The 21,391-nt window shown below is 36.4% G+C and overlaps 1 protein-coding gene across 1 annotated transcript in view; it reads left to right on the plus strand.

Annotated features, from left to right (window-relative positions):
• The window catches only part of DNAH14 (dynein axonemal heavy chain 14), a 390,714-nt gene that overhangs the window by 302,074 nt on the left and 67,249 nt on the right, over positions 1 to 21,391 (plus strand). The window contains 5 exon segments of the mRNA XM_042445585.1: positions 2,067 to 2,156; positions 3,162 to 3,359; positions 7,832 to 7,993; positions 15,890 to 16,078; positions 18,623 to 18,804. Of these exon segments, the coding sequence (XP_042301519.1) occupies positions 2,067 to 2,156; positions 3,162 to 3,359; positions 7,832 to 7,993; positions 15,890 to 16,078; positions 18,623 to 18,804 (821 nt within the window).

The following is a 21,391-nucleotide window of genomic DNA, read 5'->3' on the forward strand; positions in this document are numbered from 1 at the left end:
CTCTATATTTCGACTTCCAAGGCTCTCTTCTTACACCAGATTAGAAAATTTATCACAGTGGTTCATTATAAATTTCTAAGAAATAATCAACACAGTACCATTTTTCTTTTGTCTCTTCCACGGCTTTATCTTGGAGAGATGCAGATAGTAAGTCTAGGTTCCGCACTTCTTTCAATTTAAATATCCATTCTCCTAAGTTTGGGCAGTATGGTTTTTTCCAGTCTTTGGCAAATAACAATCTTGCAAGAGTGACCATATACAATATCAATTTGCTCGATTTTTTCTCTATTTCCTTATCCAAATTACATGTCATATTTAATAAAAATAATAAGGGATCAAACGGGATCTCTTTACCAAGGATATCACTCATTAATTTTCGGATATTTTTTCCAAAATGATTGATTTACGAAATTTTAAAAAATCCCATTTAAAATTACGTAAGTTCATCTTAAATACATATGTTCAAAGTGAACAGCTACTAGTGAGTAGAGAGCAGGACTATAACCGGGGAGGCATAGGTTCAGAATTCCACTCAGTAATGAAACTCACCCTATAACTTTGGTCAGTCACTGTCTCTCAGACTAACTTCACAGGTTGATTATAAAAAAATAAAATGGAAGCAGGGCCATGTAAACTGCTTTAAGCTCTTTGGAGAAAGGTGGGATAAAGCTATTAATAATACTAGTATTAATGGGAATTACTGATTAGTTTTTTGTGGGTTTTTCAGGCTATGTGGCCATGTTCTAGAAGAGTTTCTTCCTGACGTTTTGCCAGCTTCTGTGGTTGGCATCTTCAGAGAATGCTGACCTGGAAGTGTGTGTGTACACTGTGTGATCCTGAGTGTACACAGATTAGCATGGGAATCACTCCTCCTTTCCCAGGATCACACAGTATATATATACCCGCTCTATTCCAGGATGCCGGCTATGAAAGCCTTTGACTTCACAATTACTGATTATTTGTTATGTGTTTTTCATTTACAAATACTGTATATGTTTGGGTAGTATGGTGGTGATGTATATTTTAAAAGGCTTGTTTAATAAATTAGCCTAAACAAATTATTTCTCTGATTACCTGCAGCAAGAATGTTTGATTAACAATAAGTAAGAAAAAGAGGACAGAGCCAGCATGGTGTAGTGGTTTGAACATTGGACTACAACTCTGGAGACCAGGGTTTGACTCCCTAGTCAGCCATGGAAACGCTCTGAGTGACCTTGGGCAAGTCAAGCACTGTCAGCCTCAAATGAAAGCAAAAGCAAATCTATATTGAACAAAACTTGCCAAGAAAACCCTGGGATAGGTTCACCTTAATGTGGAACTCACCATAATTTGGAAATAACTTGAAGGCACACAACAGCAACAAAGAGTAGAATAACAACCTCATGTAACAGCCCCATGTTATAGCCTAAATCCAATATTGTGCTGGCACTACAGCTTGAATTCTTCCCTACAGCCCACAAATCTACCCCAAAACTGGCTTTGGAAGATTTTCTAGTTCTCCATAGCTGTCTTTGGAATACATGAGACTGCAGTGGGAATAGTAGATTGCCCTCCCTTTTCCATTGGATTCTGCTGATCCATGAACAGATGTCCAGGAATGGACACTACTCTAAGATAACTTTTCCTGAATATTGATTTCTGATTCATATGTCCCTAGGGTTTTTTTCTGCAAATTTGTATGTCATTAATATTTCTCATGTTACAAAGCTTTACCTGAGAGAATTTGCAGACAGCAATTAAGTTCTTGGTTGTACTGTAGATGTTAATGAGAAGGCAATGGGTCTTTGACCTCACTCTTCCTTCACACTTCCTTCTGTCTGTTCTTGAGGACACCACAAACTTTTAGACATCCTTAAAATCCACTTTGTCTCCTCAGTTCAGAATCATGGTTTTCTGCTAAAGTGAAGGGAAAATGGCATATGAAAGCCTTGAAGAAGTCACAGAGGGCTCCTCTTTGTTCATCTGTCATAAATACCATGTTTCCTTGTGGATTAGTGATTATAGTATATAATTCCATTTGACAGTATACTAAGGAACTGTTTGAATTTGTTCTTCTTCATTCTTAGAGTGCTTCCATAGTATTTTTCAAAGAAGCTGTACAGCATATAACGAGAGCAGCAAGAATTTTTCGACAAGAGGGTGGTCACATGACACTTGTGAGTAAAATATTCTTGTTTTTTATTTGATATTATTATATGAAGGTTATCAGTGACAATTATTTATATTCAAAATTTATACAGCTTCAATTAATACAAACTTTTCTTTTGAATTCTGTTTTTTATTCCTTCTGTTTCAATAAATATTTCTTTCATGAAACCAAAGGGTTTGAAAGATGTCATAAAATATGTTAATTATTTGGATTGCTCAACAACATATTGCTTGGACTTGCAATCTGCAACTCATTGTGTGACCGTAATCCCATGGATAAACATGGGAGCAAATTCCTTTCAGCCTAATGTCTCAATTTTGCATAAATGTGCCTAGGGTTGTACAGTATTAGAAAATACATGCTTCTCTCCACTATATTTTAGCCATTTGTGTATAGTCCAATTTCATATAAATTGCCAGCATAAAGCAAAAAACCTAAAGATTTATTCAGGCCAGCATAACTGGGATGACTGCCAGAACAACTGCAAGAGTTTAAATGTCATTCTCCAATAATGACTAAATATCATTCTCTAATATCATTAACTTCTGCACAGAATCTTAATATCTGCTCCTGTTGGTAAGTATTCACTATATTCACATTTGTTGTATCATGCTCTAGAATGGGCAGGCAATTCTAGATGTCCAGGGGTTAGTTCTCTGCTTCCTTTAGGACCCACTGTGGGCTGTGACACTTCTGAAAACACCAGCATTTCATATCAGTCAGTCAATCAATCGTGCCTTTCTGACCACCATTTTTTATTTGTTTTTGTGTTTGAGGGAAGGGGGGGGGGGTGTTACAGCAAATTGCTATTCCTGGAGACTACCAGTGGTGAAAAAACTAATTCCCACTCTCTTTTTCTTTTTCTGTGACCATGCACCTTACAGATTATACTTTGCTCTAAAAGATTATTCAAGATTATTCTAAAAGATTGTTCAGGTCCTATAATTTATTCAGATTTTATTTAGTAATCACCAATATTTTAATCTTAATAATGGCCAGTGTTTTTCTGCAGATTGGTCTAGATGGAAATGGAAAAGTAACCTGTGCATCCCTAGCCTGTTACTTGTCTGACTGCAGCCTCTACAGGTTATCTATTACTTGCAATTACAACTCTGTAAATTTTAGAGAAGACCTTAAGAAAGTCTATAAACAAGCAGGTCTGGAAGGCAAGAGGATAGTTTTTCTCATCAGAGATTCTGAAATAATCCAGGCAAGTCTTGGTAGTGTGGAAAACTGCTGTACATATTCTATTAATGATGCATTAGTTAGGGTTTTCCATTCTTAAACCTAATAAATCTAGATGGTTGCTGTATTTCCTTAGCATAGGTGAATATTTGGTTGACATTAACAACAATTCTACCAAAACTCTTATAAACTGCTAGAATAGATAACATGAGTGCTAGTGGATGAACAGTTAATACAATGACTTGTATATATCCCCCTTAATAGCTAAAGCACAAGCTCAAGGGTAATGGGATAACTGGGAAAAGATATTCCTTCCAGTCATTATACCTGACTGTGTTAATTAAAATACATAATCTGTACTCCTCTTCAACCTACTCTTTATACTAGGTCAACCTTAGAATCATAGAATCACATAGCTGGAAGAGACCATGGGGGCCATTAAGTCCAACCCCTTGCCATCTTCAAATACTTTGAAATATTTTGTATGTGTGTATTTAATTTTTATTTAACATAATTAAAATTACACATAACAATTAGAACATTAACAACAACCACAGAAACAATTATCACATGACAAAAAAGAAAAGAAAAAAGTTTAAAGTTCCTTTTTCTTCAGTGTTAGTCCTTGTTTTCTATATTACTGTCAATCTTTTCCTTCAAAAACTAGTATTGTTCCTTTACCTCTATTTTAAATACACACACACACACACACACACACACAAATAAAATAAAATAAAAAGTTTTATTATCTTCTCAGATGCTTTGTGATTTAAGAATTCTTGTAAGGGGCATTCATTATATTTGATCTACTGTATAACCAATCATCTTCTGATGGAATATCTTATATTTTCCAATTTTGTGCATAGCATATTCTACAGTGCTACAACTGAATATTAAGGAAACAAAAATGACCACAGATGGTTTACATATCCTTAAATGACTGATAAAAACATCAAAATAGTTATAAGTTTTTCAATTCCTTTAAGCAAAATGGAGACTAATCAAGAAATCAGAAGTCTGGGGGATGGAAAGGCAGCTATGAAAGCACAACTGTGCAGGAACTAGATAATATCTTCAAGTGTAAAGATATTTCATTGAATATTTCATTGAAGCAGACTCACCAATGCCATAGCATTCTCAATTTCTTTGTACTGTTGTGAAAGCTGACAGAAGGAGAATTAACTCTTTTCTTCTGTCTCTTTCAATTTAGTTGTTTTCTTTTCTCTCTTCGACCTTCACTTTCTTTACTAGTATTTTATCTTGTCTCTTTCCATAGCACATTTTTAACTGTTCCCTCCCACTTCAGTCTTCTTCAACTTTTAATAGTTTCTTGAATCCATTAATCAGCTAAATCAGTTCCGTGCAAACAATTGATTAATTCACTTCTAATTAGTCAGATCAAACAGTTCATTAATTCTACTCTATTTAGTCAGATCACACACATGTAAAGAAGGCACCGGCATTGTGAGCATAAACTGAGACACTTCTTTCTCACCTTAAAATTCCACACTGTTATTGTTATTGTTATTATTGTTAGTATTGTTATTATTGTTGCTCCTTTTGGCATGTATTAGATTTCTATAGTTCCTCCATTTAATTTATTTCTAAAGCCTTTAATTACAAAGATCATGTATTTTTTAATGTTCATCTAATTGCAACTCTCCACTTTTATCCTTCTTTCAACAACACTTCCTCATCTGTTTCTCCAATACACATTCTCTTCCCACTTTCTCTAATTACTTTCACTTTCCAACTTCTCTTATTGATTGTAGCCTTATTTATAAATAGCTACTTGCTTTCAGTGTGTCTTTATAGTTCTTTCTTTCTAGAAACCTCAGCTGATCCGGTCGTTTCTAGGAATTTTATTAACACAACTGTTTGTTTTATCCGCTTAAGTTTAAAAGTTGTTGGTGGTACTTGTGTCGCTCACTGGCTTAAGCCACCCATCAGCTTTGGAACACGTCTGCAGCTTGCTCTCAGCTTCCTCAGCTACCCTGAGGTCAGTTTGGGCTTGATTTTAAAGCCCTTTCCCAACCTGAGAGGCAACTGGCATGAACCTCTGTGAGCACCTTTGTCTCCCAAATCTTATGGGTGAGATTCCCTCTTTCTGGATTTTAAATATTGGAGGTTTTTACCGCACATTGCTGTCATCCACAAGTGAGTCCTTTTGGGATCGGACTGTGCCCAACCAGAAGTCATAAAAGACTGAATTACATGTGAATTGGTTTAATCAAAGAAGCCCTGAGTTTGCAAGATCTGAATAGGGCTATGGATGACCAAGACTCTTGAAGGTCTGTCATTCACAGGGTCACTAAAGATTGAAGCTGTCTCAAAGGCAAATAACAATAAAGAGGAGTACTGTGATATCTGAATTTCCTTGGGTAGGCATAAGTATCTGTACATGGACCCTGGAATTGGGGGAGGGCAGTGGGAGCTTGGGCCAGCCAAAACTAGACTGCATGGGCTGAACCCCTCAAAAATGGCCCAGCAAAACTGGACTACCCGAAGTCCTATGTTGCTGAACCCCCTGAGGAGTTAATGAGGAATAAATGAGATCAAGCACCTAAATGAAACAAAACCATAACATCTATTGTAGTTGAATCTTTCCAGGAATAACAATTCCTGCATAAAACCTATCCTATGTCCACCTAACTCATGAAAAAGACTTGTAGTACATGTTATGCTTGTAAGGGTCTTTATATATAACAAGGATTAAATGAAAATGGATGGGAAATGTCGTTTATCCTTCCCCCCTTCAGGAACTATGACAGCTGTTATGCTGACCTGACTGGCAATTTCAAATCATAGCAGGAGCTGCCCTGTTCTCAGTGACTTTGGGAAATCTATAAGACTTTTAATTATCTCATTGAGCCAAGAATAGGCTTAGCTCATAAGTCATATAAGTATAAACAATATTTATAAAAAATCAAAAATGACCAAAGGCAAACGTAAACACATATAATATATTTAGTACCCAACATATTGGTTTGAGCACTGGGCTATGATGCTTTAGTCTAGCATTTGAATCCTGGCTCAGCTATTTAAACCCACTGAGTGACTTCAGGTAAGTCACATGCTATCAGCTTCAGAGGGTGGTAATGGCAAATTCCCTCTGATGAAACATATCAAGAAAACCTCATGATAGGTTTACCTTAGGGTTGCCATAAGTCGGAAACATCCACCATCACAACAACAACAAACTTAGGGAACATGTTTCCAAGTGTATTTTGAAAGTACAGTGGTACCTCGGGATACGAAATACCCAGGTTACGAATTTTTCAGGATACGAAAAAATCCCATAGGGATTTATTGTTTCGGGTTACGAAAGTTTTTTCGGGTTACGAAAAAACTCCGGCGCTATTTTAAATGGGACACAAAAATGGCTTTTTTCCCCATTAGCGCCTATGGGTTTTCGACTTACGAAGGCTTTTCGGGTTACGAAAGCGGCCGCGGAACGAATTATTTTCGTAACCCGAGGCACCACTGTATGATTCTATGATTCTAAGTGCATGTGCTCCTCCTTTTTAAATAAAACAGTTACTGAGGTAATGAACTAGATCAAATAAGTGGCATGATTAGCAGAACTGCCAAACTTTAAAAACACCCATTGGCTATATGCACACAAGTAGACAAAATTAATAATCTGCCTGCCAATTTGAACCCATACTAGTAAATTAAAATATTTGGGGTTACCGGGATCTGGTATCTGGGACTGGATTTATTTTAGGGTCACCATGGCCCGAAACACACAAGCTAAATAAAGCAGCTTCCGGCCACTTTTGGGGTGTGGGATTTACAAGATGCATGCCCCCATAGTGGATGGAAGTCATGCTGATGTTGCACTAGGGGGCTAAAAGCCAAACCAAAAAGGAGCAGAGATAATTTGGCTCCTAGCGGCAGCTGGCTTGGGACTGCAGAAGCAGCCCACTTTGGAAGCCTGCCGTGTGGTTGCCATGGTCCTGCTTTATCATCCATCTGCTTCACTCCCATAAGTCAGAACTGAGTTAAATGCACACAACAAGCAACTGGATCTGTAGTGAGATCACATAGACAAAAGTATCAGCAGAGTTTATTAGTATTTAAGTGTAGATCTACTGAGACTGTAACTTCTGTGGGTGCTTCTAGATTAAGAGGGGTTTTTTTGCATTTGTGTGTGCATTTGCTCTGCCTACAGAAATAATGTACTGATGGAAGTGAGTCTTTCCAACCCAATTTCCTGCCACCACTTCTGTCTGTTTTCATTTACAGATTCATAATGGACTATAAAAATAGAGTATCTACACATTGACTTTTAATTAATACTAACGATTACAGTATTTTTACTCAGATAACATTGAAAAAATTGCTAAAACACAATAAAAAGAGAATCAAAATTAAGCTCATAGATTTTAGTAATATAACTATGTTTAACTTTGTCTTGAACTGGTTGTATGATTTTAGCTCTTTAAAAACTAACCAGCCATGAGGAGATTACTAATTCATATATTTTTTCCTTAGGAGACATTTTTAGAAGATCTGAGTTGTATTCTAAAATCAGGACAGGTGCCTAACTTATTTGAAAAAGATGAGTTGGATAATATTATTATAGCACTTACTTCTGCTGCTGAAAAGGTTGAACATTCCAACAGCATAGAAGATATATATTCGTTTTTCTTACAGGTATAATATCTCTTGTGTATTTGTTCTTTCTGTTTTTGAATGTCTGAATTATATGTATTAGAGCTGTTCCTGAGCCATCATGGTGTAGTAGTTTGAGTATCGGGCTATGTCTTTGGGAGAGCAGGATCTGAATCCCTGCTCAACCATGGAAGCCTACTCGGTGATCTTGGGCAGTCACATTAACTTGCCTGGGTGATCTGGGGAAGTCACATTCTCAGCCTCAGAGGAGGCTGAGAGTTTATGGGAGTTGCACTCCAACAATATCTGTAAGGAACACACATTTCTCATCCCTGATTTATTTATTTTTTTAAATACTTTTTATTAGATTTCACCAAATAAAATACATTAAATATGTGTACATATTTTACTTTCATTTGCTTTGTAAATCCCTCCCCTACTCAAGTCCTTCCTCTATTCTCTATCAGAACCGTGTCTATCTGTTTAGTCTCTTTAACACTTTCTGTTCACTCCATTCTTATTCTTAAATCATCTTTGCATGTATACTTTTTATATCATTAATCTTTCTCCCTTTTCTAATTCCTTTATACAATGTCGCTGTTTTACTTATTATTAATACCACATATTTACATATTTTCTCCTGATCACAAGTGATATTGAGATCTTGAAATTGTATTTTAATCAAATATACCTGCAAAGGCCCCTTCATTTTCTTTCATGTAACTTATCCAGGGTTCCCAATCTTTCTTGAATTTATTTATCGATTCTTTTTTTAAAAAGCAAGAAAGTTTGTCAATCTCCATATAATCATACATCTTTAATGTCCAGCTTTCTATATCCGGAACCTTCTCTGATTTCCACATTGATGCCAACAACAATCTAGCTGTACTGATCATATAAAATAGGAGTTTTCCATGCTTCCTTTCTATATCCTTATTTTCTATCATGTTTAGCAGAAACATTTTGGGATCTTTGTTTATTTTGATCTTGCAAATCTCCTGTATTTTTTGCTGTATTTCTGTCCAGAATCTATTTATTATTTTACACTTCCACCAGCAATGAATTATATTTCCCACTTCCTCTTTACATTTCCAGCATTTATTTTGGCTATTACGTGTCATCTTAGAGATTGTCTCCGGGGTTAGAAACCATCTAAATTGCATTTTTATCAAATTTTCTTGGATTGCATAGTTTTTAGTATATCTAATTCTCTTTTTCCAATTCTTTTCCCATTGTTCCAGTTGAATATTCTGGCCAAGATCCTGTGCCCATTTAATCATACAATGTTTTATATAGTCTTGTTCCAACTCTTGTCTTAGAAGTAGTTGATAAATTTTGGAAATTTCTCGCGATCCATCTTTTAAAATTCTATCTTGCCTTTCCCAATTCCATTAAATTTCATGTCATGATTATATCTTTCTTTTAATCTTCTATACGTAAACCAGTTACAGTTGTATCCTAATTCATATAGCTCTTCTTCTGATTTCATTTTTCTTTGATCATTTTCCATTTTAGTAAGTCCTCATATGTTAGCCATTTTCCACATGCCAATTTTTCATTCTTAAAGAAGGCTTCATTTGTGGATACCCACAAGGGTATTTTGGTGAACCATCTGTCCTTTACTTTATTCCATACGCGATATAATGCTTTCCTTAGTAAGTGATTACTAAATTCTTTATTAACTTTGATTCTGTCATAGAATAGGTATCCATGAAGACCATATAATAAATCTGCTCCTTCTAGATTTATAATTTTGCATCTTTTTAGTCAAATCCAATCTAATATCCAATTTAAAGCGGCAGCATAGTAGTATAATTTAAAATTAGGTAACGCCAGACCTCCTCTTTCTTTTGCATCTTGCAGTAGCTGTAATTTAATTCTTGGTTTCTTTGATTTCCAAATGAATTTTGAAATATCTTTATTCCATTTCTTGAAGGGAATGTCATTTGCTATTATTGGGAGATTTTGAAATAAAAAAATCATTTTTGGAAGAATCATCATCTTAATCGTCGATATTCTGCCTGTCCAAGATAGTTCTAATTTAGTCCACCTCTTTATTTCTTTTTGTATTTCGGTCCATACCTTTTTGTAATTATTTCTAAATAAATCCGTATTCTTTATCGTCAACCATATTCCTAGGTATTTAACTTTTTTCACTATTTGAAATTTCGTTTTGTCTTTTATTCTCTCCTGTTCCTCTTCAAAAATATTCTTCGTCAGCATCTTTGTTTTATCTTTATTAATTTGGAATCCTGAATTATCTCCAAACTCTTTTAGTTTCTTCAATAATGGATCTAAGCTTTCCAAAGGATTACTTAAAGAGATTATTAAATCGTCCGCAAATGCTTTCGTTTTATATTCCCATCCTTTTATTTTTACTCCTGTGATCAGTTTGTCTTCTCTCAGCTGTATCAGAAATGTTTCTATTACCAAAAGAAATAATAGTGGAAACAGTGGACATCCTTGTCTTACTCCCTTATAGATATTAAATGATTCTGTTTTATCCCCATTTATAATTAGTTTGGCTTCCTGCTTCTCATATATCTTTTTTATCCAAATTAAAAAATTTTCACCCACATTCATTTCCTCTAGAGTTTTTACCATATATAACTAAATCACCTTGTCGAAAGCCTTTTCTGCGTCCAGGAATATTAGTAAAAAAATTTTGTCGTAGTTTTTTTCATGGTATTCTATTAGGTTTAACACATTTCTAATATTATCTTTCATCAGTCTTTTCGGTAGGAATCCGTTTTGGTCTTCATGGATCCATTCATTTAACACTCTCTTTAATCTTTCTGCCAAAATAGAAGCGAATAGTTTATAGTCTGAATTAAGCAGAGATATTGGCCTATAATTAGATGGATTTTTAAAATCTTTATCCTCCTTGGCTTGCCTCCATGTTTCAGGTATATTTTTATCAAAAATCTCGTTCATCACCATGTATAATGGTTGCAGTAGCTGTGTCATAAATATTTTGTAGTACTCCATAATAAAACCATCAGGGCCAGGCGATTTATTTAATTTACTTCTCCTAATTGCGAGGATTATTTCTTCTTTTGATATTGGTTTATTTAACTCTAATCGGTGTTTTTCATCTATCTTGGGAACATTAATCTTCTTGAGATAGCTGGCTATATCTTTCTCTTGTATTTTTGACTTCGCATACAAAGTGGAATAAAAATTTTAAAATGTCTTATTGATCTTTTTTGGATCTTTTATAATGTCTTCTTCAATCTTAAGTTCTCTAATTTGTCTTTTATTACTTTCTTTCCTCAATTGATAGGCTAACAATCATCCAGGTTTGTTCGCAGCTTCAAAAAAATTTTGTTTTGTATATTTAATTTTGTTTTGTATCTCCTCCTGCGTAATTTGAGATATCTGTTTTTGTAGTATGGACATTTCTCGTTTAATTTTTTTCCCATTTGAATTTGTTTTCAGTTGATTTTCTCTTATTTTTAATTCGTCCAACAATTTTTTCATACATGCCTCCTTTTTCTTTTTCAGTTCTGCACTTTCTTTCATAAATAGCCCCCCTTATCACTGCCTTAGAGGTGTCCCATACAGTTTGTGTTGAAACACCTTTGTTTAGATTCTCTTGGAAAAACATATTTATATTTTCTCCCATTTTCTTATTGAAGTCGTCATTATTCAGTAAATTCTCATTTAGTCTCCAAGTAAATTGTTTTCTGCCCAATTTCAATTCCATAATTACCGGATTATGATCAGACCAAACTTTAGGTGGAATCTCGATCTTATTAATTCTTGAGCTCAAGAATGGCGAGATAAAAAACATATCCAGCCTGGACCAAGATTTATGCCTATTTAGCATTCCCATATTTTAACCTCCAGGCATCTTGGATCTTCATAATATCGATTAGATAAAAAAATTCTTTTGGCAACTTCCCTTTTAATTTTTTCCCTTGTTTTTCAGATTTTCTATCTATAGCCGGATCAATGACTCCATTCAGGTCTCCCATCAAAATCATGTCATCAAAATTTAAATCTTTCAACTCATTGAGCAATTTCTTATAAAATTTCCCTTTGTTTTCTAGAACTCCATATACCCCAACACAGATTACTTTCCGGTCTTGATATTTCAATTCTATTACCAAGTAGTTCCCTGAAGGGTCATTCACAATTTCTTTTGGCTCATATTTGGAATTTACATACATCACCACCCCCTTTTTTTTATAGATCAATGCAGAAACAAATTCCAAACCTAGTTTCGGATTGCCCAGATGTTTTACATCTTTCTTCTTTATCCTTGTTTCTTGGAGACATATTACGTCAATTTTTTGTTTTTGTAAATTATGAAATATCTTCTTTCTCTTGTGGGGCGTATTCAACCCCTGTGTATTCCACGTTAATAATTTAAGTTTCTCCATTTTTCTGACACTTTTGTTTAAGATAGTCTTTTATTTAAAATATTCTACATTATAAATCTTCCAGCAAGTTATCTTCATCTTCTTTCCCACTCTGGTACTTGTCATCGCCCTCTTCTTGTCCTCCTGTTGCTCCTACTAATAATTCCTCAATTTCATCTGGGACAGTTGATTCATTTCCTTTCGTCTGCTCTGTACTCTTAGCCATACTATGAGTCGTCATTGTTCTCTTTTTTTTGTTTCCCTTTTTCCTCTTCTTCATTTTCTTTCTTCGATTGGTCCTGTTGCTTTTCAAAGTGTCTCATGATTTTCTTTGCTTCTTCCACTGTTTTTATCATGATTCTTTTCTTCTTAAACCAAAATGTTAGCCCTTCTGGAATTTCCCATCTGTATCTTATTCCTTCTTGTCTTAGTCTTATTGTCAAAAATTGGAATTCCTTTCGTTTTCTTAATACTTTCATGGGCACATCTTTAAAAACCTTCAAGGCCTGGCCATCAAACTCCAGCGGTTTCTCATTATGTCTTCTCAATATCTCATCCCGAACATATTTTTTCACAAAATAAACGATAATATCTCTCGGCAGTTGTCTCTGGGATGCTATATAAGAGTTCACGTGGAACAATAGATCTATCTCTTACTCAAATGTTGTTGAATCTCAGCCCAAAAATTCTGCCAGGAGGTTTGATATTTTATCCATAAGGTCTTCTTCTTGCTCTTCGGGAAGCCCTCTTACCTTAATACATTTATCCCTAAATTTTTGTTCCCAGATAGATCTTTCCTCCAATTCATCTTCCATTTTTTTCTTTAGTGCCACAATTTCACTTTCCATTTTATCACTTTTCTTTTCTACTTTTTGTACTTTCTGTTTCGTTGCTGTTATGTCTATGGTTAGCTTCTCAATGGTCTGATTTATCTCTTTCATATCAGATCTTATTTCCTGACGTATCCCTTTTTCAGAGTCCTTCATTTCTAATTTTAATTCTGTCCTTGTCTCTTGTAATTCTGTCCTTAACTTCCTTATTTCCTCCAGTAAAGTTACAGTCATGTCAGTTTTTTCTGCTGAAGCTCTTCTTTGTGATTGCTGTTGTCCTTTAGGGGGCACATTTTTCCCAGTGGAAGACATGTTGTAATTTGTCCACTACTCTCTAGTGACTTAAGGTATTGAAACTTAAATTTCCTTAAAGAGAGAATCTCAGGTCCTCTCAATATTAACAAATATAACAATAACAATAATGATTCTACTACTTGCTATATTCTAAGTGCCCTTTAGCATTCAGCACTAATTTATACTCAATTTGTTAATTTCTTAAAGTGATTTACTTAGTAGTCTTGTTAAGTATCACAATTTTATAAACAAACCATCACTAAAGCAGAGGTGATATTTACAGTAGTACATTTCCCCCATCACATTACCCTCTACACATTGCCATAGTCACAATCCTTTATTTTGAGAGTAGCCCCAAAAATGCAACTGCAGAGTCCTTCTGTTTTACTGCCTTTTTCTTTCCCTCCTTAGTAAACACTCTCTTGCTATTTTCCCTTAAATTCACAATAGCTTTATTAATTATTGCTTACTCGAATTATTTTAGTCCTTTAAATCTTCTCCATAAGTATCTTCGTTTTCTTGTTCCTTGTTGTTTCCTTTTCCCTTTACACAAGCCAAAACTACAATTCCCAGAGTGCTTTTAGTTCCGCCACTCTTTTACTAACTTCCTTTCTTGTTTCGCCTTTCCAAACTACATTATCCAGAATCCTTGTCTAAGTCCTTCCACTTGCATCATTTCCACTTGCAACAGCAAGCAATATCACTCCCTCCCCCCGAGTGACTCTAATCTTCTCTCCGCTCCAGTAGATGAGTGAGTGAACAGAAAATTTTCACAAATAGTATATTATTATTGTGTGTTTTCCATTGTCTCATCCTCCCTTCCTCTATCTCCTCCACCCATCCTCGTCGCCCCCTCCTCCCGTCCTCGACGTCCCCTCCCCAGTCCTCGATATCTCCTCCCCCGTCCTCCACGTCACAAATAGATTTGTAGTCACTGTTGAAGCCGCTGGCACTTTGTTTTGTCTATCTGGTTCCCCTCAAGGTCGGCGCAAGTTGTCCATTAACTCTTTAGAGTTCTTAGTACTCTTTTTCACTGTTTCTTCTCCCCTTCTTTTCCCTTCTGTACTTTATTCTCTTTATTTCTTCTTCTCACATTTCTTAGATTGTTTCTATTCCCTGGATGAATCTTATTCTCCTCTTCTCCTCTTCCTTTCTTTCGTCTCTTGTTATCTTAAAATTAACTCCTTTCAATTCACTTCTCTACTCCTTTTCTCCGCTCATTTCTTTCATAAATGTAGTAGCTGAGTCATGCAAAGATAATTGCGAAAGTTACTCTTACCGGTCCCGGCAGAGAAGTTAACAAACGTCCTTCAAATCGAATTGGAATATAATAAAAATTGATGGCGCCCCTGTCCACGATGTGGGGTAACAATCGCGGCCGTGAATTGCCCTTCGGCTCCCACTGCTCCTGCTCTTCTTTCCTCCTTCAGTCTTCTGGAGGTCAGATCGGCAAGAGATCAGATCCTAGAGCCTCCACCGGGCCCCCTCTGTTATCCCTATGCCAAGGGAATATTTCTGGGGTGTAAGGACCCCCCTTAGCCACCCCAAAAGCCGCAATGTCCGACCCGCTTCTGAGCAGTCAGTTCAGAAGCGTCTCATCAGGGCGCCATTACCAACCGGACTCTCCCTCATCCCTGATTTATGTGCAACTGTTGCAGTTTACATCTGGATATTTATGGCAGGCGTGTTGCACATAAATAATAAATCGGAGGCAAGAGTACTACTGTAGACATAAATTGAGAGGAATTATATGTGTATTTTAAGTTTAAATGTTTCTAGATTTAAGATATAAATATTTCTATCATTACTATGAAAAGAAAGAGTTCCATCTCAAAATTGAAGCCATGTACTGCTTTCTGGTATTAAAGAACTTTCTGCTATTAAATTGAATTAGCAGTTTTTTAGGCAAATACATCTCATTAGAGCTCATTTTGAGCACTTGTTGCCATTGATTGTGCCCCTAACACCATTGTGTGCAGGTGCACAGTTTCACAGAAGAGGCGAATAATAGGTAAGGACAAGTTGTGGTTTTGGGTTAAAAGAGCACAGCTTTATTAGTCAGAGCACAGATAGGAAATTACACTGAATGTGTCACCAGCTAACTCACCTGCTAGGTTATACCCCACCCATTCTGCCTGCTGGGGTGGGGGGGCAGTGGTTGGTGAATCTGTGATGCATAGCATCTCCCCATTCTGGAAATGAATAAACCCACTTTCTCTCTTTAATGGAGCTGGTTCAATGACTCACAGCAAAATTATGACACATAAACTGGATAATTCGCAGTGCATTGTAAGTATGTTTATTCGGAAGAAAGTCCTGATGATTTTGATGAAGCTTACCCCCAACTGGAATTGCAGTCCAGGACACAACATTGTAAATATAAATGCACAATATTTCCCAAATTATGCACATCAGTACCGTTTTCATACAGGGTTGTATCTTTATTTCAGAGGGTACATAGCAATCTTCATGTAGTTTTGACAATAAGTCCTGCAGGAATGGTCTTTCGTCAACGTTGCCGGACATATCCTGCTATTGTTAACTGCTGTACAATTGACTGGTATGAAGACTGGCCTGAAGAAGCCCTTTGCCATGTTGCAAAACATTATTTTAGTTATGATGATACATATGGAAATGAGGTATGGTATTATTTATATTTCTTCTGTAAACTGCAATATTTTATTGTTCTCCTAATGATGTCTGGATGGTAAATTCAAGCTTTGCATGCATTATTGTAACAGATTGTGCAAATTCAAAATATCCCTCCTTTTTGGCAAAGTTCTGGAGCTTACAGTGGCCTGCCAGTTCCAAGGGCTCCTGGATGAAACTAATAATGTACATCCATTTCAGTCTGGCATCAGGTTTGGTTAAGTGACGGAGATGGCTTCGGTTACCTTGATGGAAGGCCTATACTGGGAACTGGAGGGGAAGAGTGTGGCCCTGCTGGATGTTTCAGCAGCTTTTGGTACCATGAGCCATGGTATCCTTCTTGGCCTCATCTCTGGAATTTGGAGTTTTACAGTGGTTCCAGCCCTTCTTAGAGGAGCAAATCCAGATGATGGTGCTTGGTGATTCCTGTCTGGCCCCCACAGTACTATCCTGTGGGATCTCTCAAGGCTCAGTTCTGTCTCTATGCTATTCAACATCTACATGAAACTGCTAGGAGAGATTATACAGACTTTTGAGGTCAGGTATTCTGATGAGACTTAATTCTATCACTCCTTTCCATTTAATTACAAGAAAGGTCTTTTTGGTGTTAAACCTCTGGCACTCTCTTCTGCGGGAGGCAAGGGTAGCCCCCTCCCCGCTTTCCTTTTACCGGCAAGCAAAAATATTTTTATTTAAGCAAGCTTTTAATGTTTTATCTATTTTAACTTTGTATGTTTTTTAATGGTAGTGTTCTAATGTGGTGATTTTAAATTGGTTTTAAAATGTTTTGTAAACATATGTGTTGTTATGGAAGCCACCTTGGGTCCTGTCCTGGGAGAAAGGTAGCGTATAAAGTAAATAAATAAATATTGTCAGTACTAGATTTTGTGAGGGCAAATTAATTCAAATTTCATTCAGAAAAGCCAGAGATGTTCCTGTGCTGGATGGAGCTACACTCCTCCCGAAATCTTGCCCTTTTCACCCTAAGGAGAGATGTCATCATATCAACATTAACAGTTGACAAATGCCACAATGGCTGTGCTGACCATGAAACAAATTCCAAAATTAGTATTGTGGCATTACTTTCATTAGGCCAGTCAAAATGGATAAAATTCATTGTGCTAGATCTTGAAGCCCATAGTCTTTTCCATAAGGCAAAGATGGTTAAAAAAAAAATCACACTTCAGGGTGGGATAGATTGTAAAAATTACTCCACACTTAAAACAGCTTTTACTGGCTTTAAGGAAATATTTGTTTCTCCATTTGAGAGTACAAAGCAACTTCCCCTCTCCAAAAAAGCTTACATCTGATTCTGACCAATGTAAGACTAGTATACCTTGCATCATGCCCATTTTTCCATCTGGAGGAGCTCAAAAAGCAAAAGCAAACTTCTGCCATTCTTTTATGCAAACATGGATAGAATCACCTATGTGGTTGGGGGTTAGGCATGCCTCTAATCAGAGCTTTCCAGAAATGAAAATTATAGTCTATACATGGCATATATGCACATATAATCATACGTGTGATTACATCTAGATCCATTTCAAACTGGCATTAGGACAGGATATGGAGTCGAGAGTGCTATGGTTGCCTTAGCTGATTACCTTCATCTAGGCATCGACAGAGGAAGTGTGACCCTGTTGGTGCTGCTAGACCTCTCAGTGACTTTTGACATAATTGATCATAACATCCTGTTGGAACGCCTGAAAGAGTTAGGAATAGGGGAAATTGCATTGCAATGGTTCCGTTCCTTCCTCTCAGGCAGATTCCAGAGGGTGATGCCTGGGGACAGTCGCTCTGCAAAAAAGGATTCCACTTCTCAATTACATTGGCACTTGTGATATTTCCCTTTAAAGTGCAGATAGTAGGAAATTAAAATAGATTACTACAAATGGCTTTTTAAATTGAGGAGTTTTTTAAAAAAATACAAGGCCTCTGACAGCAAAGTTCTCTTTTCAAGGTTTTTTTAATGCTTGTCTAGTTTTTTTTCTTTTTCCTCTTCCTCCATTTATCTGGAAGGTTTTTTTAGCAATATTGGCATTTGAAGAATGGTGAAGGAGAGCTCATGAATAAGGTTAGGCTGCAGCAGCGGAGGCTTAGGCAGAGTGTTCTCCCTTCCTCCTCCTCTACTGCTCAGCTTCTCCTCAGGAATAAGGCCAGGCTGTGGCAGAGAAGGCTTGTGGGCAAGCCCACTGCCTGGCCTTCTCTTCAGGAGTAAGGCTGCACTACAGAGGAGCCTTGGCCAAGAGACTACAGTACCTGGCTGTTAGCCTCCAGCTACCACACACCCCACAGGAAGTTGTGTCTCCTCCTTACAGGTTGCTAGAAATTGTTTGGTGGTCTGCATACAGCCCCTGGGTTACATGTTGTGAAGAACTATTGTAGAACAACAGTTGTAAGTGAGTGCAGCAAGTGTTACAGCTAGGTAGTTTCCATTCCCGCATGGGACTACTTAAACTTGACAAACCAAATATTCTTAAACAGAAATATCCAAGGTATAAATGCACTCTTTTCATTATCACATTTCTTCTCAGAATTTCAGAAATCTGCTTGTTGATGTAAGTGTTAACATTCATAAAAATGTATCTGTAATAATTGAGAAGTACTTGAAAGAAACTAAAAGGCACTACTATGTTACTCCCAATGGCTACCTGCATTTCATAAAAACTTTTTCAACTATATTGCAATCAACTAAAGAAAAAACGGTGAGGGACAGGTAAGAATGATGCATGTAACTTTTGTACTATTGTAACATACCATAGCTTCACAAAAGTATTAACATTTCAAGTGCAACTGTACACAAATGTAGATTGTTGTTTCTATGACTCATACATTTTAGTTCACTTAAATTATTTTATAAATAGTTTTAAATGCATTGTAATTGCACATCACCCATAACTTCTAGGAATAGTATGAGATATAAATATTTCAATAACATATTTAAATTTTAATATTTTTTTTAAAAAATTGCAGTAATGTGGAAGACTTGGGTGCTTATGGATTAATTTAAAGCAGACATGTTAACAAATACTATGTAAAGATGATAACAAGAACATGCAGGAGGTCCCATGTTGCACTCATGCCCTGTTGGCAGCCTTTCTGTAAGTGACTGGTTGACCATTGATCTGAATTCTGGACTAGACAGATCCTCTGATCCAGCATGGATTTCCTTTTATTCAGTCCCCAACATCCAATAAAAGACCATCCATTAGTAGGCACCTTGGATTGTTGTTGTTAACTGCTGCCAAATCAAGGTGACTTTGATGTGTTGTGGCAACTCCATAAATGAAACATCTCCAGGTTGCCCTGTCATCAACAGCCCTGCTCAGGTCTTGGAAACACTAGACAGTTGCTTCCTTGATTGATTTTATGCCCCTACAGTAGGGGTCTTCTTTTTTTTCCTACTGCCTTCTACCTTGCCAAGTATTGTTTTCTTTTCTAGTGAGTCATGTCTTCTTGTTTGTTCAAAGTATGGCAGTCTCAGTTTAGTCATATTGGCTTCCAAGAACAGTTCAGTCTTTAAGATCTTATCTCATTCCTTCAAAGCTGTCCTTCCAGATTCTATACTTATTCTGATTTCTTGACTGTAGTCTTCATTCTGATTAATAACTGAGCCAAGGTATGGAAAATGTTGAACTATTTCAATGACTTTGTTGTCTACTTGAAAGTTATGTAAACAATCTGTGGGCACCGCACCCCCCCCCCCCCCCTTCTTAATGTTCAACAGTATACATGCATTTATACTTTCTTCTTTGATTTTCTTCAGTAATCATTCCAAGTCTTTGGTATTTTCCACTAGTGGTGTGGTGTCATCTGCATATCTTAAATTGTTGGTGATTCTTCCTCCAAATTCACACCTCCATCTTCTGAGACTAAATAAATAAAACCTATTATTATTATTACTGCTTCACATATGATATATTCAGCTTACAAGTTAAACAGACAGGGTGATAAAATGTGTTGCTTTTCCTTGACTCCCTTGCCAATTGGAAACCATTCTGTTTCTCCATCTTCTGTCAGGATAGTAGCCTCTTGTCCAAGTACACATTATGCATCAGGATACTGAAATGTTGTTGCACACCCATTTCTTTAAGAATATATTGTTTTTCATGATATACATAATTAAAACCTTTTCTATAGTCTATAAAGCACAGGCAATTTTCTTCTGAAAATCCAGTTATCCAACATATGTTTGGAATATGATCCCTATTGCCTCTTCCTCTTCTGAACCTAGTTTGGACATTTGTCATTTCTCACTCCATATATTGAAAAGTCTTTGCTGCAGAATTGTATGGGAGATTAATGCAGTGGTCTGCATCCCTTGTGTCCTCTTTCTTGGGGACTGGAATCCATATTGAGCATTTCCAATCTGTGGACTATTATTTTGTTTTCCATATTTGTTGACAGATCTTAGAATCTTAGTGGATTCTTTTTTCTATTGCTTGAAACTGCTCTATTGATAGATTATCTGTTCCTGATTATTTATTTCTGAAAATGTCTTGAGTACAGCTTCCATTTCACTTTCTAAAATTGTGAAATCATCTTCAAATAGTTCTTCCTTGAATGAATCCATCATGCTTTTGTCTCTTTTATATAGTTCTTCAATGTATTGTTTCCATTGTCTTTTTATTTCCTCTTGATCATGCAGTGTGTTTTCCTGCTGTAAATAGAACATCCCCACTCTTATTTAAATTTCCCTTTGAATTCTCATATCTTATGTATGACATCTCTAGTTCTATCATTTTTTGTTGCTGTCATCTATTTCTCTGCATTGGTTCTTATATTAGTTTTCCTTATCCCTGCGCACAAGTTGCTGAACAGTTGCAGTCAGAGTTCTGAATCTTATTACTGTCACCTTTTACTTTTGCTTCTCGTCTTTCCTTAACTGCTTGAAGAGCAGGTCTGTCATCCAATGAGGCCTTTCCTACTTTTTTGGTTATTGATGTTTTGTTTTGTTTTTTGCATTCTTCCCTGACAGTGTTCCTGTCTTCAATCCAGAGATCTTCTGGCTCCCAGACAAGTAGGTTTAATCATGTAAATCTATTTTTTCAAATCGTAGAATCATAGAGTTGGAAGAGACCACAAGGGTATCCAGTCCAATCCCCTGCCATGCAGGAACACATAATCAAAACAGTCTCGGACTATGTTTAAAAGCCCTCCAAGGAAGAAGACTCTACCACACTCCAAGGCAGTGTATCCCACTGCCAAACAGCTCTAATCACGAGGATGTTCTTCCTAGTGTTTGGGTGGAATCTCTTTTCCTGTAGTTTGAATCCATTGGCCTGTGTCGTAGTTTCTGGAGC

The sequence above is a fragment of the Sceloporus undulatus genome, chromosome 1, assembly GCF_019175285.1.
Source record: "Sceloporus undulatus isolate JIND9_A2432 ecotype Alabama chromosome 1, SceUnd_v1.1, whole genome shotgun sequence".
Lineage (NCBI taxonomy): Eukaryota > Metazoa > Chordata > Lepidosauria > Squamata > Phrynosomatidae > Sceloporus > Sceloporus undulatus.